Below are 17,119 nucleotides of genomic sequence, written 5' to 3'. Positions count from 1 at the left end.
GTGCCGAGGGTAGAATCATGTTCAAAATGGTTCAAATGGCTCTGAGCACTATGGGACTTAACTTCTGAGGTCATCAGTCCCCTAGAATTTAGAGCTACTTAAACCTAACTAACCTAAGGACGTCACACACATCCATGCCTGAGGCAGGATTCGAACGTGCGACCGTAGCGGTCGCGCGTTTCCAGACTGTAGCGCCTAGAACCGCTTGGTCACACCGACTGGCCTAGAACCAGGAAACGGCGCTCTGTTGACGGATAAGCCGGCGCCTTGTTAGGAAACTTGCGTGCGCTGCGCAATACTGTCTCACAAACGGGTTACTTCACAGTGATCAAACGCTAATGCTACACTGTCCTTTCATTTCTCACACACAGTCACTTCTCACTCTAAACACGCTGTACACAGATTGTTTCATAGCACAACACACGTGCGCACTATCAGCTGACGTGAGGAGCATTTAGTGCACCGCAGCTTCGCACCTGCTAACCGGAAAAGCAGAGCCTGCATCCCTCTATAACGAGTGGGGTGCTTAGCTCAGGTAGAGGACAGCGTCTCACTGTTATACGGTGCACAACATTGGCAGGAGTAATCCCTCCAGAAAAAGGAAGGCAAAAAAGTGGGGAAGGGAAATGTAGACTGAAAAAGTTACATCGAATTTTAGGTTTTTTACTATCGTTACTTTTTGTATTGCATTTTCTTATCAAGCCATTCTCTGCGTTATGTAAGTAATCCTTCACTGTCTAGAATGTTTGGATTAACAGGTACATTTCAGTTTTCTGTTTAAATAGGTTTGTATTAGCAATTTCCGTGGTCTCCTTTGGAAACCTAGTGTGCTGTTTTATTCTTTTTTTCTTCCTAAAGGCAAGTTCCGTCTTTATCCTGTTCCAGCTCTTCGTGCAGTAAAAGCGAACGTCATCTTTGATGTGTACATCTGGTTTCTAAATGTACACACACAGTGCACTTAAAACCCCAGTGTTTTGGACAGGTCTTTGCAATTACCTCGAGTACAACGCTTGGTTATTGATGTGATGCCACTTACCTGCAGTTTGAAAATTGTATTCGTATTTTGTACATTTGATTCCCAGAAGAGAATATCATAATTAAGAATTCAGTGTACATTTGAACAGTATGTAACTAAAAGATGCTGGCTGTTATACACTGAAGAGTCGAAGAAACTGGTACACGTACCTGGTAACGTGCAGGGCTCCCTCGAGTGCGCAGAAGTGCCGCAGCACGACGTGCCATAGACTCGACTAATGTCTGAAGTAGTGCTGGAGAGGATTGACACCACGAATCCTGGAGGGCTTTCCTTAAATCCGTAAGAGTACTAGAGGGTGGTGATCTCTTCTGAACAGCACGTTGCAAGGCATCCCAGATATGCCCAATAATGTTCATATCTGGAATTGTCCTGCTGGAATTGGCCAAGCCCATAGCAATGCACAACGGACATGAATCGGTGGAGGTGAGCAGACAGGACTTTTACGCACATGTCACCTGTTACAGTCGGATGTAGGCATATGAGGGGTCCCATATCACTCCAAGTGCACGTGCCCCACGCTATTACAGAGCCTCCACGAGCTATAACAGTCCCCTCCTGGAATGCGGCGTCCATGGATTCAGGAGCTTGTCTCCGTCCGTCCTCTCGATACGATTTGAAACGAGACTCACCCGACAAGGCTAGAAATTTCCAGTCGTCAGTAGTACAATTTCGGTGTTGGGAGGTCCAGGCGCGACGTAAAGATTTGTGTTGTGCAGTCATCAAGGGTACACAAGCGGGCCTTCGGCTCCCAAGCCCACATCAAACACGTTTCGTTGAATGGCTCGCTCACTGACACTTGTTGATGCCCTAGCATTGAAATCTGCAGCAATTTTGGGAACGGTTGCACTTCTGTCAAGATGAACGATTCTGTTCAGTCGTCATTGGTCCCATTCCTCCAGGATCTTGTTCCGGCTGTAGTGATGGAGATTTGATGTTTTACTGGTCTCCCGGTATTCACGGTAAGCTCGTGAAATTGTAGTACTGGAAAATCCCCACTTCATCGCTACCTCGGAGATTCTGAGTCCCATCCCTCGTGCGCCGACTGTAACACCACGTTCAAACTCACTTGAATCTTGACGAAGTGCCATTGTAACATTAGTAACCGATGTAACAACTGCGTCAGACACTGTAAGTAGGCTGTTTATATTTTCTTATTGGCAAAGTTACGTAGCGCTCTATATGAAAATCACTGGCTGTGCTGTGTGCAGCCTGTGGCTAGTTTGCATTGTTGTCTGCCATTGTAGTGTTAGGCAGCGGCAGCTGGATGTGAACAGCGCGTAGCGTTGCTCAGTTGGAGGTGAGCCGCCAGCAGTGGTGGATGTGGGGAGAGAGATGGCGGAGTTTTGATAATTTGTAATACTGGATGTCAATTATGAATATTAAGGTAAATACATTGTTTGTTCTCTATTAATATCTTTCATTTGCTAACTATCCCTATCAGTAGTTAGTGCCTTCAGTAGTTTGAATCTTTTATTTAGCTGGCAGTAGTGGCGCTCGCTGTATTGCAGTAGTTCGATTAACGAAGATTTTTGTGAGGTAAGTGATTTCTGAAAGGTATAGTTTAATGTTACTCAGGGCCATTCTTTTGCAGGGATTTTTGATAGTCAGATTGCGTTGCGCTAAAATTATTGTGTGCCAGGTTAAGCACAGTCTTGTATAAATAGTTCTAAGGGGACGTTTCAACACTTGTTGTCTTATGTCGGCGTTGACGACCACAGCTCTGTATTCTGCTTGTTTACGTGTCTCTGTATTTGAATACGCAGACCTGTATCAGTTTCTTTGGTGCTTCAGTGTATAATGATGGCGGGTCTCTAAGGGCATAGCGTGCTGAATAAGTTACCTCGCAAGTGCCTTTGGTTGTTCAACTGAGAATCAGTATTCATCCCTAGATGTTTTCCATTTGTTACATTGTCTATAGAGGTGCCAACTACATTTAACTGAATAGGATCACTTTCAATCTTCAAACTGAAATTCCTGGCGTTTGTTCTCTTTATCTTCAACGTCACTTTATGGCTTATTGTCCGATTGTAAAACTCCTTAAGGGCCTTGTTTTATCCCTCTACATGGAGTTCCCTAGTTTTCTCAGAGACTATAGTATTGCTGTCATCAGCAAAGATATTATTTCTCCATGACTGTCAATAGTGGGAGAGCCATGGACGTATATCAGGAAGAGTATTGTTCCTAAAATGCTACCCTCAGGCTCTCCTGTATTAATATATATTAACTTTGATAAATGCTTTACTAAGACCTTAGACATATTTGAGGTATGTGTTATCTGTACAATTTTTACCCAGTGCTAGATATGGTCAGAACCAGTCATTAGCTACTGCTCTTATCACTAATGTTTCTAACTTATTTAGTAGAACGTTATGGTTTACACTATCAAAAGCACTCAAATAATCTGAAAACTGTGTGTCACTCACTCATCTTTGTCAAGAGCATCAAGTTATGAGTTATACTATGGCTCATTCTATACTCCTACTTCTTCGAAAACCAAAAAATTATTTAGTTCAAATGTCTTTCATAAGTGTTTTATATTTTCCAGAGTGTCCATAACAGGGCAATGGGCCACTAGTCTTCTAACTGCCTGCTTACCTATGGTTTGGTAGGTGTACAACTCCTGCCTGTTTTAAACATTGTGGAAATTTCCTTGATGTCAAGAATTCGTGTGTATTAAGGGAGCTTGTATACTCTCTATGCAGTGTTTCAGTACACACATTATTACTTCGTCTAATCCTTTTCACCTTTAATACTTTAGTTTTGCATAGTTTTACTACGTCCTTGCTCTGTTGTTGTAGCAACTTTTTGCAGCAGTTTGCAACTTTTTGTAAATCTTTCGGCACCTGCGATAAAGATTTAATAATTCTCGCTCATTATGACTGTTTTTAATGTAACTGAGGCACAGAAGGATTTGGAAAGACTTCTTAACAACTGCGGTTATCCATTTGTTTTTGTGAAACATTTTTAGTGATTTGGGTGCTTTTCAAAAGCTCTTTTAAAAATTCAATTTAAATAATGTTGAGGGTATAGACGATTTACGATTTACATTCGTTCCTCATTACAATTCATCCCAGGTTTTGGTACGCTGGTTCTTTTGGAAAATCTTGTATTTTGATTTCTGATAAATATGTTTCATAAGCTTGCAGTTTTTGGGAATTTTCCATACCCAATTTTACTGTTATTTAACAGAAACGCACTGATAAGCCAAGATCTTGTACAGCTATTTCACACTTTTCTCTGTCCATACTTTTGGCGAGATTATCAATCACTGATGCCGTTGTTGTAGTAACCATTGTTGTACTATTGACCAACTGGGATATCCCAAAACTCTGAAGGATATTTGTGGGGATGCTACTAGTTTCTTTTATGATGTCTTCATGTTTATGTCTTCACACAACAATATGTAGACTATTGTACTTGAGGTTTTAGCTAGTACTTCTGTTAATTTATTGAGAAAAATGTCCAAATTATCACCAGGAGATCGAGACAAACACATACATATTGATTAATTTCTTGGCGTTATGAGTTCCTGTCCATTAAATAGCCAATGCAACAGAGAGTTTTTCTGCACTTACCGTGCTAAGGTCACGTCTTGCTTCGAACTGTGATCATTTTCTGAAATAAATACATGACCCTCCGCCATTTGAAGTAGTCATACAATAAGAGTCTATCCTTTCATCCAACGAAAATACTGCATGTTCTATATCTGTGACTCTACACAAATGGTCAGTGACAGAAAATATTGTACAGTTGAACGATTACACTCAAGATAAAATTACTGTATTTTATTTTGTGTCTATTGCATGTTTATTTCTTATTCAATCTACCTATCTAATCTTCAACGTCCTCCTGTTGCACCACATTTCAAAATGTACCATTATCTCCTTGTCTGAACTATTCACCCTCCACATCTCACTTCCAATTACGGCTGCCACTAACTGGCACTGAAATTGCTATCAGAACTTAATAGATTCCTTCTTTTCAGTAATTCCTTTCACGGTGTTCCAGTCTGAATTTTATATCCCATCTATATTGGGAATCAACAGCTATTTTCCAGTCCGTAGAACAAAGTTTTGCAACTGCTTTTAGTGACTCATTTACTAACCTAATTCTTCAGTCAACACCATCTAATTCGACGAAATTTCAGAACTATTGTCACACTTTTATTGATGCTCATTTTACACCCTATTTTCAAGACTGTATTCATTATGTTCAACTGATCTTTCAAATCATTTGCAGTCTGTGACACAATTACAGTTTCGTCAGATAACCTTAAATTTTACATTTCTTCTCCGTTAGTTTTTTATTTCGTTTCTCAATTTGCCCTTGGTTTCTTCACAAGACGATCAATGTGTACATTCAATTACATACGCAATATGCTTCGAAGATACCTTCTCATGTCCTTATAATTTCAGTCCTACTTCTGTACAAGTTGTAGATAACGTTCCATTACCTTTTTTATTTCTAATACAATAAGAAATTGTAAAGAGAGAATTGCTGCTGGAGGAGGAGAAAATTCTTTCGCAAGCTGCAAATAGAAACAGATTGATATTGTGTCAGATCCAGTGCCTATTCCTTTGCAGAATAATTTCACTTGTTTTTCTTTCCAATGAATATTTATTTCGATATCTGTTGTTCAGACGTTCCCTTCATGAATTAAATAAGGCACCATAGTAAGATCTTCCTCAGCGAAACAATTTTGGAGACGAAGTTTAGTATGTCCACTGTCTGTCAACCCCTTTTCGGCACCATTGCGTCACATAGTGTCAGGACATATGGCTTCAAAACTTCCACTGAATTAACTTTCAGATTTGTTGAGTCATACAGCTTATTGTCTTTTGTCCACGCTATTTGGAAAGAAGTAGAATAGATTAATTTACTTTTCCAGTTATTAAGTTCTGTACTGAGAGTAGAAAACTTCGTATTTACTCACTTCCAAAAGAATTCGCGAATTTAAATACAACAAAGCTTCGGTTCGATGTTCAAAAGACATAAATCCTAAACTGTAAGTTTTATTTGCAAATGAGTCTCCTCCATATCTTCTGGCAGCGGTGTCTGGACGTCGCAAGCCCAGAATATCAGACGGGCTGGCTCGCCTTTACGTGTCACAGAGGTTGGTCGCACATCAGCGTTTTAATGCGCCGGTACGCAGGTACGAAATGATTCATTTCTCAAGCAATTTATAGGCTATTTAGCGGAGTATTGAGAAATGGACTGAACAATCAAAACCGTAGGGCTAATGAAGTTGACCAACACAATCGGATTATAGTTCAACATTCATAAAAATTTATTGATATTACTGAAATATCGGTGAATGGTGATCTCACTTCAGTGTGGGTTCAAAGCAAAGTCATTAACAAACAATCATAAATAAAGAGAAGAAGTACAGTGTAAACGCAGAACATATGCTTGCAGATTTCCTTTTTCTCAAAGCAGTAATTATCAAAACTATGTGCAAACATTTCAAGAAATTTTGATTCTTTACTAAACACGATGCAAAACATGGTTCACTACTCACATGCCACCAATAACATCAGCTATAGCAAAGTAATCTACACTGTGACAATTATTCAACTGTATGAGGAAAATCGCAAATTAGTCACAAACTGCCGGGCGTGCACTCCCTTTACTTAACACGTAAATGTCACTACAGATATTCGACTTTAGGTTATGAGACGTTCGTTATGTCTGCCATCATTGGCGATGATGTGGTGCCCACGAACAGCGAAATTCTGCACGGCCCGCTGAAGTGTCGGAACTTCGATGCTGTCGATGACCTCCTGAATGGTTGTTTTCAGTTAAGCAGTGGTCTTGGGGTTGTTGCTGTACACCTTATATTTAATATAGCCGCACAATGAGGAGTCATATGTATTCATATCCGGAGACTATGGCAGTCAATCAAGGATGAGGCCGGGGGCCTCTGGGTACCCAAGATCCAGAATGCGGTCCCCAAAGTGCTTCTTCAGGACATCAGACACTCTCCTGCTTCGATGGTGTCGAGCTCCGTCTCGCTTGAACCACATCTTATTGATATCTGGGTGATTTTGGATAATGGGGACGACATCATTTTCGAAAACCTTCACGCAGCTTTCGGTAGTCACCATGCCATCAAAGAATATCGCACCGATTACTACGTGACCCGTTGAGGATGGAGAGATTTCTCGATCGCGGAGTACGGATTCTCAGTCCCGCAAATGCGCTTGTTTAGCTTATCGACGAACCCATGCAAATTAATCCGGGCTTTGTCACTAAAGCAAACCAAACGCATGCGGATATTAATTCCCATCATGCCCCATGGCTAACCGCGGAGTTTTAACGTCCTAACGCAATCCATTGACACGTTATGGCGATTTTATTTCATTCACTTCAATAGTATTCACCCTGTAATTTCATTTCTGCCTTGATTCTCACTAGTACGAAGCTAAAGTTCCAACAAGTTCTCCAAAATAAATAATCGAAACTTTATTTAGAGTATTCCAAATCCTGCACGAAGTAAAAGTGTAGGGCAGAGCTCAGTAAATTAAGTCCAGCGCTCTGCACGCACAAACAGTTCGCGTTGACTCGCCGACCAGATCACTATTCAGATCTACCTCTCGTGAGATCACCGGAACGACACTCCGAGACAGAAAGCTGCCGAAACTCGAATCACGAAACACCAAATACCGAATGAACCGAAAGACGCAAAGAGAACACGCGCAGTGATCCACGCCCTTCCACATTCTCTGTGGCGTCGCCCAACACTGACTCGACGTTTAACACTGAGTAATATTCATATTTAAGGCTGTCCCTCATACGTACTTTACATTAAATTCAAAATAATCTCAAAGTTATCACAATCATTTTGTGGCCACACAAAACATCAGCTGTGTGGTATTACCTAACATATTAAGAAAAATGTAAATCATATTTAGGTACATTGTTTAGTACTCTCAAGAATTGTGCTACTTTAATATATACCATAAATGTGTCACTAATTTAAAAGGAGTGTTAATCTGCCATCTGTTCATTTCCTCTTTAAAACATTACTTGAAGTGCACTTTTTACTAACGCCGATTTCCATTTATGAGTAAACGTAGTATGAAATGGTATTCAACATTAGCTATAGTATTCGTCATCGATTACGATTACCTATGCAACTGAGTAACTTAAACTACCATGTTACTTCGTTCAACTGTAGCTAATTCAGAATATTGTCACATTTACAGAATCGTGCTGCTAGAAGACAGAGCAAGTTACATAAATGAAATCAGATTTTTTTAGTGTTTATGACCGTCTTTAGCTTTGATTTGACACCCTATATGCTACGACACCTCGAAGAGCGAGCTAGTTATTAATTATGAAAGGCCTATCACAATATTCGTAATCAAAAGCATTCCTAAATGCTGTAATAAATATCGCAAAATTGTGGGGGTGAGGTCATTTCTTCACGAATCTCTCTCTCGTATCCTCGGTTTCATGATATGGTTAGGAGAGTGTCGCGTTTCGAGCCACCTTCAGTTGCCGACACTATACAGGCAGCATCAAAAATAATCATCCTATACGGCACACCGATACTTCTGAAACTAGTAAACAAATACAATTGATTTTGTTTTTTTATGAACGGAAAATTCAAAGTTTTATTTCATACCTTCTCATAGTTCTTCAATATGCCGGCCTTGAGACGTACGGCAAATGTCAATGCCGTATTCAGATTGTTCCCATACTACAGCGAGCATGTCTCGAGTTACAGCTTCCGCAGCTGCTGTTATGAAATTTCTCAGTTCATTCACTGTTGCTGGTAATGGAGGCACATTAACAGAGTCTTTCATAGACCCTCGCAAGAAATAATCACATAGAGTCAGGTCTGGTTATGCAAGGCTGAAACATTTGGTACAATGTGAACGATCCATCGTTCAGTAATCCTTTGATTTAAAAATTCCCGCACTTCCAGATGCCAGTGTGGCGATGCCCCAGCCTGTTGGTAAATGGAGTCGTTCGAATCAGTCTCCAATTGTGGGATGGGAACGTTCTCAAGCATATCGAGATATGTACTTCCGGTAACAGTGATCTCGGCAAAAAAAAAAAAAAAAAAGGAAAAAGGAAAAAGGAAAAAATGGGCCGTACACCTTTTACCGTGAAAGTGCACAAAACACATCCAATTTTGGAGAGTCCCTCTCATTTTGTGTAACTTCATGTGGTGTTCCCGTATTCCATATTCTCTCATTATGGCGGCTCATCTTTCCTCTGAAATGGAATCTTGCCTAGTCACTAAACACTAAGCGTGGAAGAAAACTGACATCCTCCTACTTGCCAAGAACGAAATTACAGAACTCCAAACGTTTATGTTTGTCACCTTTACTAAAAGTTTGTATTAGATGAATTTTGTATTGTTTCGTGTGTAAACGTCGAAGCAACACACGCCAGATGGACATCGGGGGCATGCTGAGCTGTCGAGCTGCACGGCGAACGGATTTCTGACGACTTCTTGCGAAACTATGGCGAATGCGTTCGATGTCTGTGTCAGACACTCGGGGACGGCCCGGCGATTTGCCTTTACACAGACAACCTGTGTCTACGGATTGTTCGTGCCACCGTCTAATGCTTTGTGCTGTAGGAGGATCCACACAATACCTAGTACGAAAGTCACGTTCAACGGTTATTACTGAACCGCACTGCGCAAAACGTAAAACACGAAACGCTTTCGGTTGTCCCGACACAATTTTTACTACAACTGAGGTGGGCGCTCACTCCTGCAAGCAAGCGTGAGCCGTGTAAAGCTCGAGAGTTTGCTCTTTCCTTCAGTATGTTGTTCACGCACATATCTTAAATAGCAAAATAGTTATGATGTTTTTGAAATGGGATTATACTTTTTCATACAGAATTCGTTTGTTAGAGAGCAGTTTCACCAAGCACCACACTCGGAAGTACCCGCTGGAGAGGCCTTACCCGCCCAAGACTCGTCTAGCCGGCTAACGCCACTGCTGTAGGCGAGACACGCCCACATCCTCGACCGAGCGAGGTGGCGCAGTGTTCAGCACACTGGAGTCGCATTCAGGACGACACTTCAACCCGGCATCCGGCCATCCTGATTTAGGTTTTCCGTGATTTTCCTAAATCACTCCAGGCAAATGCCGGGATGGCCATTTTGAAAGGCCACGGCCGACTTCCTTCCCCCTCCTTCCTTAATCCCTCACAACAACCCCCCAATCCCCCCATCTTCCTCCCCCTCTGCACAGTAGATCACCACGTATTGACATATACACTACTGCCCATTAAAGTTGCTACACAACGAAGATGACGTGCTACTGACGCGAAATTTATCCGACAGAAGGAGGATGCTGTGATCTGCAAATCATTAGCTTTTCAGAGCATTCACACAAAGTTGGCGCCGGTGGCGACACCTACAACGTGCTGACATCATGAAAGTTTCCAACCGATTTCTCATACACAAACAGCAGTTGACCGGCGTTGCCTGGTGAAACGTCGTTGCGATGCCTCGTGTAAGGAGGAGAGATGCGTACCATCACGTTTCCGACTGATAAAGACCGGATTGTAACCTATCGCGATTGAGGTTTATCGTATCGCGACATTGCTGCTTGCGTTGGTCGAAATCCAATGACAGCTAGCAGAATATCGAATCGGTGGGTTCAGGAGGGTAATACGGAACGCCGTGCTGGATCCCAACGGCCTCGTATCACTAGCAGTCGAGATGAGAAGCATCTTATCCGCATGGCTGTAACGGATCGTGCAGCCACGTCTCGACCCCTGAGTCAACAGATGGGTACTTTTGCAAGACAACAACTATCTGCACGAACAGTTCGACGACGTTTGCAGCAGCAGCATGGGCTCTTAGCTCGGATACCATGGCTGCGGTTACCCTTGGCGCTGCGTCACAGACAGGAGCGCCTGCGATGGTGTAGTCAACGACGAACCTGGGTGCACGAATGGCAAAAAGTCATTTTTTCTGACGAATCCAGGTCTGTTTACAGCATCATGATGGCCTCATCCGTGTTTGGCGGCATCGCGGTGAACGCACATTGGGAAAGTGTATTCGTCATCGCCATACTGCCGTATCACCTGGCGTGATGGTATGGGGTGCCATTGGTTACACGTCTTGGTCACCTCTTGTTCGCACTGACGGCACTTTGAACAGTGGACGTTACATTTCAGGTGTGTTACGACCCGTGACTCTACCCTTCATTCGATCCCTGTGAAACACCACATTTCAGCAGGATAATGAACGACCGCATGTTGGAGGTAATGTACGGGCCTTTCTGGATACAGAAAATGTTCGACTGCTACCCTGGCCAGCACATTCTCCAGATCTCTCACCAACTGGAAACGTCTGGTCAATGGTGGCCGAGCAACTGGCTCGTCACAATACGCCAGTCACTACTCTTGATGAACTGTGGTATCGTGTTGAAGCTGCATGGGCAGCTGTTCCTGTGAACGCCATCCGAGCTCTGTTTGACTCAATGCCCAGGCGTATCAAGGGCGTTATTACAGCTGGAGGTGGTTGTTCTGGGTACTGATTTCTCAGGATCTATGCACCAATATTGCGTGAAAATGTAATCACATGTCAGTTCTTGTGTAATACATCTGTCCAAGGAATACCCGTTTATCATTTGCATTTCTTCTTGGTGTAGCAATTTTAATGGCCAGTAGTGTACTATAGTTTCGTTTGAAAAAGAGAAGTTAATTCCCGTCTCCTGCAAAGAATATGAGTATGACAACGGACTATACGTGGCTCATACAGCAGTCTCTCTCATTTAATCAGGTGCAAACATCATAACGATCTCTTAAATGCTTTCAATTGTTTTTGACGTAAACAGTTCAGCTGATCATCCAGTATACAGGTTGATTTACTAGGATCTGCAAGTATTTTAATATGTTATTGTACAAGTAAAACTAAATAAAAAGTTGATATAAACAGAGATACGCAAAAGTTTAGTTACGGTAACAAAAGATTTTGCCTGAAATTTAGCTCCTTAGCTAGTATGAAGCCATTGCGAAACTGTACAAGTTTAAAATAAAGCACTGTTTCGATTCATTTTGTTGTTATTGATGTGGTGAATCTAATAAAATATTTTCCCAGCACGTCTAACTACCGAGACGTATTTACAATTCCTTCAAGGAGAAATGCCCCGGTTGCTCGAAGATCTTCCACTTGCTACGCGACTGCAAATGCATTCCCAACATGACCGCGCGCCTCCACATTCCACCAACCCGTCACTATACATTTAAAAGCAGATATAGATTGGTCTAAGTGCTACACGTCTGTAGCCACTCAGATCGACCGATTTAACACCAATGCATTTTTGTGTATGGGGATGAGTGAAGACATAATTTATGAGGACAGAGTCAATAGACGTGACGCATTGCTTGCTCGCGTTGTGAGTGCAACAGACGAAATTAAGAACAACCCTGTGAAACTGAAACGAGCAACGAAATCTGTTCATACAAGTGCAGCTAAATGCATTGAATTCAGTGGAGAGATTTTTGAACATTTATTGTGAATGTATTGTGAAACTGTGTGTACACTGTACAATTCCCTTAACACTGAGCTTTGGTTTTTCTGGTTTAAGATGAATTCACGTGTGCTATGACACTAAAAAAAGCAGATAATCTGACACGTTCATACAGATTCAGTTAACGTTATTACCATCATTTTTTCCAAAATTAATTTCTCTGCAACTTCTGTTGAAAACTTTGGGCAGTTGTCTGGAATTTAAAAAAGAACAAAATTGGGGCAAGTAATAAATTAAAAATTTTACGGAACTACTTATTTGCTTCTATGGATGTTCTGGAAAACTACTGCAGATACACATGTGGGGCATGTTTTATTCGCTTCACCAGACCAATAACCATAAAGTAAATGGAGATCGTGCTTTACTGTAGCCTCGTTCAGTTTTGCGATAGCTTCATATTAGCTAAGTTGTTAAAGTTCAGGCAAAATTGTTTATTAGCCGTAACTTGGTAACCAAGCATTTGCGGATCTATGTGTACTTGAATTTTTTTCTTTAGTTTTACTTGTAGAATAACATATTAAAATATTTGCATCTCTTCGTGAATCACACTGTATTTCGAAACAACGGAGTGGCATCCACCTTGTAAAATGGTGTGATCCAAATTAATTTACTCTACTTTATTTACTAGACAGGTAGTGGCAAAAAAAATGTGTTTTGTGCTCACACTTGTTCGAAAAATTTCAGGTTGATCAGCAGACTGCAAGTTTGGCGAGGTTATTTTGAGAGAAAAGTTCCTTACTTGGCCCGACACCTGCGACCTTCCATCATGTTCTGCAGAGGCTTCAGTTGGTTCACCCGCATTTTTGTGGCGGTGGTCATATTTACTGGCTACAGTCACCCAGTTCCCGTTACAGGTAAAAATTTTACTTTGTTCGATTCATAAGAGTCTGAGTATGATAATGGATAACAATTTATTGTGAAATAATGAACAATAAGTTTAATTTTTTTATGGAGATATTTGCGAATTTCTTTTTCAGAATCCTATACCGGAGTCACCTTGCATACTTCAACAACCGACAACTCAGGTAAGTGTTTCATCCGTTACTACTAAAACCACCTCATGGTCCACGGGGTTCATTTGGTGCTATTTTATTTAATCACGGCAGTCTTATCTGGTGGTCTGAGACGTCCACGCCGGCGCCGTGGGGCGGCGGTCATATTCAAATACAGTAGATTGCTACTTGAATATATCCAGCTTTTATTTTTGAAACAGCGATAGATGATGTAAAATAATTCTGCACTAATTTAATCTTAATAATGTGATATCTCCTTTGTTCAGAATGCTGTCTCGTCCAAGGGTCACACGAACTTGTATTCAGTACTGTTCATTGCTCCTGGATGACAGGCAATACGTACGTCCCACGCTACTGCTTTGCCAGTAGCATAACACCCGTGGTATACGCCGGAGTGAACTTGTTCGGGTATCTGCTTTGGGTCACGTTGCAGACATAAGGATACTGCGAGCGAACTTCGCAACATCATTGGGTATCAGTGTGTCATCGCTTTTGGTGTTCTAGAAAGCTCCAGTTCGAATGCCATTTAGTCATCACGTAGCGTATACAGGATGATTTTTACCACCCTATACAGACTCTATGGATTGATCGATGAGAGGATACGGAACAAAAAGGTCTAATGAATTTATGTTTGGAAACGCATGGTTTCCACACCAGACACAAATTATTCATACACTGTTACAAAGACTGCGGCCTAAAACTCGCTGTACTTGCAACGACAGTTACAGTACGTAATGAAAATGGTTTCCGTGTGCCTCAACGTATGCGTGTATACGCGCAGAAGCGTGCTCCGTCCCTCACGTTCAAATCGGCCAGGCTGCATACGAACAGCGTCATAGGCAGGATGAATACGCTGCTCCAGTGTCTCCACATCTGGAGTGTCCTCTGCGTACACGATGCTTCTGAGGAGGCCCCATAACCAGAAATCGCACGGGTTGAGATGCAGTGAACGAGCAGGCCATGCAACTGGAGCCTCTCGTCCGATCCTTCAACCTGGGAAGACACGTTTGATATGCGTCCGTGCGTTAATGGCGAAGTGGGCTGGAGCACCGTCATGACATAACCATTAGAATCATTAATGGCACTTCTTACAGCAAAACGCCCATAAGAAACGCCGATAGTTCCCGCCCATAAGAAACGCCGATAGTTCCCCTCTGTTAGGTGATGTGGAAGGAAGACTGGTCCCAAAATACGGTCGCAAATTATCCCAGCCCATCCATTCCGGCTACACCGATGCTGATGATTCGCTGTCATCGTACCACAGGGCTTCTGCATACTATCCCACAGATGACTGTTATGAAAGCTGAAGATGCCACTCCACGTAAGGCTGCCCTCATCGGTGAATAGGATGGATGACACAATTCCTGCAATCATGGTTGCCTGGTGAAGCAACCGACGAAAAAACTGCTGCCGATGTGGAATGTCTGTCGCTAGTAACCCCTTCACACGCTCTAACTGCTAAGGGTAGTAACAATCGTCATGGAGAATGTTCTACACGGTCGTCTGGCTTACCCCGTGCAGGCCGGTCCATTGCCTGTTACTGACAGTTTTAATCACATTTTTTTCCATGTCTAGTGTCTCTTCATTTCGGGTGCGTCCTTCATAATTTCCTGCATGTTAGGTAATGACGTGCGAGAAAGAGTACGACCCTCTAGGAGGAAAAAATGCATTCTATAAGTATGGCTGCGTGGTGTTGCACTGCAGCTTCTGTAACAAAGTATGATTGAATAAATGGTCTCTGTCATGGGAACCATGCGTTTCTCGATATCATTACAACATTTTTGTTCCTTATCATCCCACTGATCAACCCCTAGTGTTTGTACATCGTAGAAAAAAATCACCTAGTATCTTCCATAGATCCTTACAGTGATAAAAGCAATCTGTCTACGGAACGTAATAGTAAAATGTTCAAAGATGGTTACTAACGCGCCTTTAGTTGCATTATGCTGCACACTGTACGTCTTTTTTTTTTTTTTTTAGAGATGTACTGATGTTGCAGAGTTCATCTTTGACACGCAAGTGCCAAATGTGACACGAAACCAACAAAATGGAGAATCCGGCAGTTCCCTTGGCTACTTACTCATAATTTCGTATGCAAGCCAACTTCCGCTATTTCCTTCGTGTCCGAGTAAAACCAGATGTGTCAGATAAATTCGGATCTAAAAGTCACGTCCTAACACTTCATATCAATTTTAAACAAGTTATTCGAGTTAACTGTATCAAAATCCGTGTTTGTGTCGCACTATATTCCGTATTTTCGGACGCTGTGTGCCATGAGAAACGAATTTTGTGCTATAGCATCCGTTACGAGCAGCATTTATCCTCTATAAAAATTCCGGAGTAGCAATCTCATTCAGTGATACGTTTATCCCATCATTCATTGTATATCAACGTGAATAAATATAAATTTTTGAGAAATTTAATAAGTTACCAGTGATGAGAATTACGTGTCTCGTAGAAAATCAGTGTTTTTGTAGCGCTTGTTCTAAGTTGCATGTCGTGTTCCACTCTCTGCATTCACCGCAAAGTAATTATTATCTTGATTTTGTTTTCGACTACAGCCTCTAAAAAATTCAGGAGATTAGTAGCGTTTATAGAAGGTGATGATGAGGCTGTAAAGGAAATATCGATTTGAGTACGGACTGCTTCAGATATTAACGGTAACTAGTCATACTTCGAGCTTAACTGGTCCAGAGTATAAAAATGAATCTCTTGGCTTAATTTAATGACACTTGTTTACTATTCTGCAAGACATTAAACCAGCCACACTGCAGCCCTACTATGAACACTCTCCTCGAACGTGGGAAGATAAGCGGACGTTCATAAGCTATGATCAGCCGCCTGCAAGCTGCTGTGAGTGGGTGTTTCGGGAGAGTTACCAACAGTCATGTATCCGATATACCACAGGTACCCCACACTATCATATCTTGCTGCCACTTCTACACGAGGTACATGATCTGTCACCGCTCATGCACTTGGCTGTTAGCGGTCTGCTAGTGGTAGTACTAGGCTGCATGAACGGTGGAGGCAGGGACCGGGGAGGAGTCAGCATGTGGTACTCATCACCATAACCAACAAGTATGAGGTGCAGGCTTCCACTGAAATCGAAACTGAGTCAGTGAGACTGACTTCAGCTGTTGAGTAACATGGTATGTGCTGTGTCAAGAAGGGGCAAACATAAAAGGACAGGATCTATTTCCTGTAGGAAGTTCAAATGTACGGCAAGTTAATGTATCCCTTAGGGAAATGCAAAAAGCGATGTGAGGGAACACTAAGTGTATGGCTGGGAGCCTTATTCAGCATGCTACAGAGGCACTTCAGTCAGCCGCTGAAAGGGCAGGGCGCTAACAGCTGCTGACTGTGCTCTGTGGCCACACTTGGATCATTCAAATGGCAGTGAAGGTTGTGAAAGCTGGCCTCATCTAATTTCAGTGAGACTCACAATTTGCTGCAGTGTAAGACTGGTCGTGCATCCCACGTTCTGAATCAAATGGAACGACTGACTCAGAGTTCGAAGGTTCTGTGACAAAGCAGCCTGAAAATTCTTGGACTTGCATCAAGGG

At 42.1% G+C, this 17,119-nt stretch overlaps 1 protein-coding gene across 1 annotated transcript in view; it reads left to right on the top strand.

Moving 5' to 3' along the window:
• LOC124719750 (ankyrin-3-like) overlaps nt 1-17,119 on the top strand; it is a 101,634-nt gene that overhangs the window by 27,327 nt on the left and 57,188 nt on the right. The window contains exons 2-3 of the mRNA XM_047244950.1: nt 13,228-13,397; nt 13,521-13,568. Coding sequence (XP_047100906.1) covers nt 13,310-13,397; nt 13,521-13,568 — 136 coding nt within the window. The 5' untranslated portion in view covers nt 13,228-13,309. The remainder of the gene's footprint in view (nt 1-13,227; nt 13,398-13,520; nt 13,569-17,119) is intronic.

The sequence above is a fragment of the Schistocerca piceifrons genome, chromosome 11, assembly GCF_021461385.2.
Source record: "Schistocerca piceifrons isolate TAMUIC-IGC-003096 chromosome 11, iqSchPice1.1, whole genome shotgun sequence".
Classification (NCBI taxonomy): domain Eukaryota; kingdom Metazoa; phylum Arthropoda; class Insecta; order Orthoptera; family Acrididae; genus Schistocerca; species Schistocerca piceifrons.
This window is presented reverse-complemented; position numbering and strand designations above follow the sequence as displayed.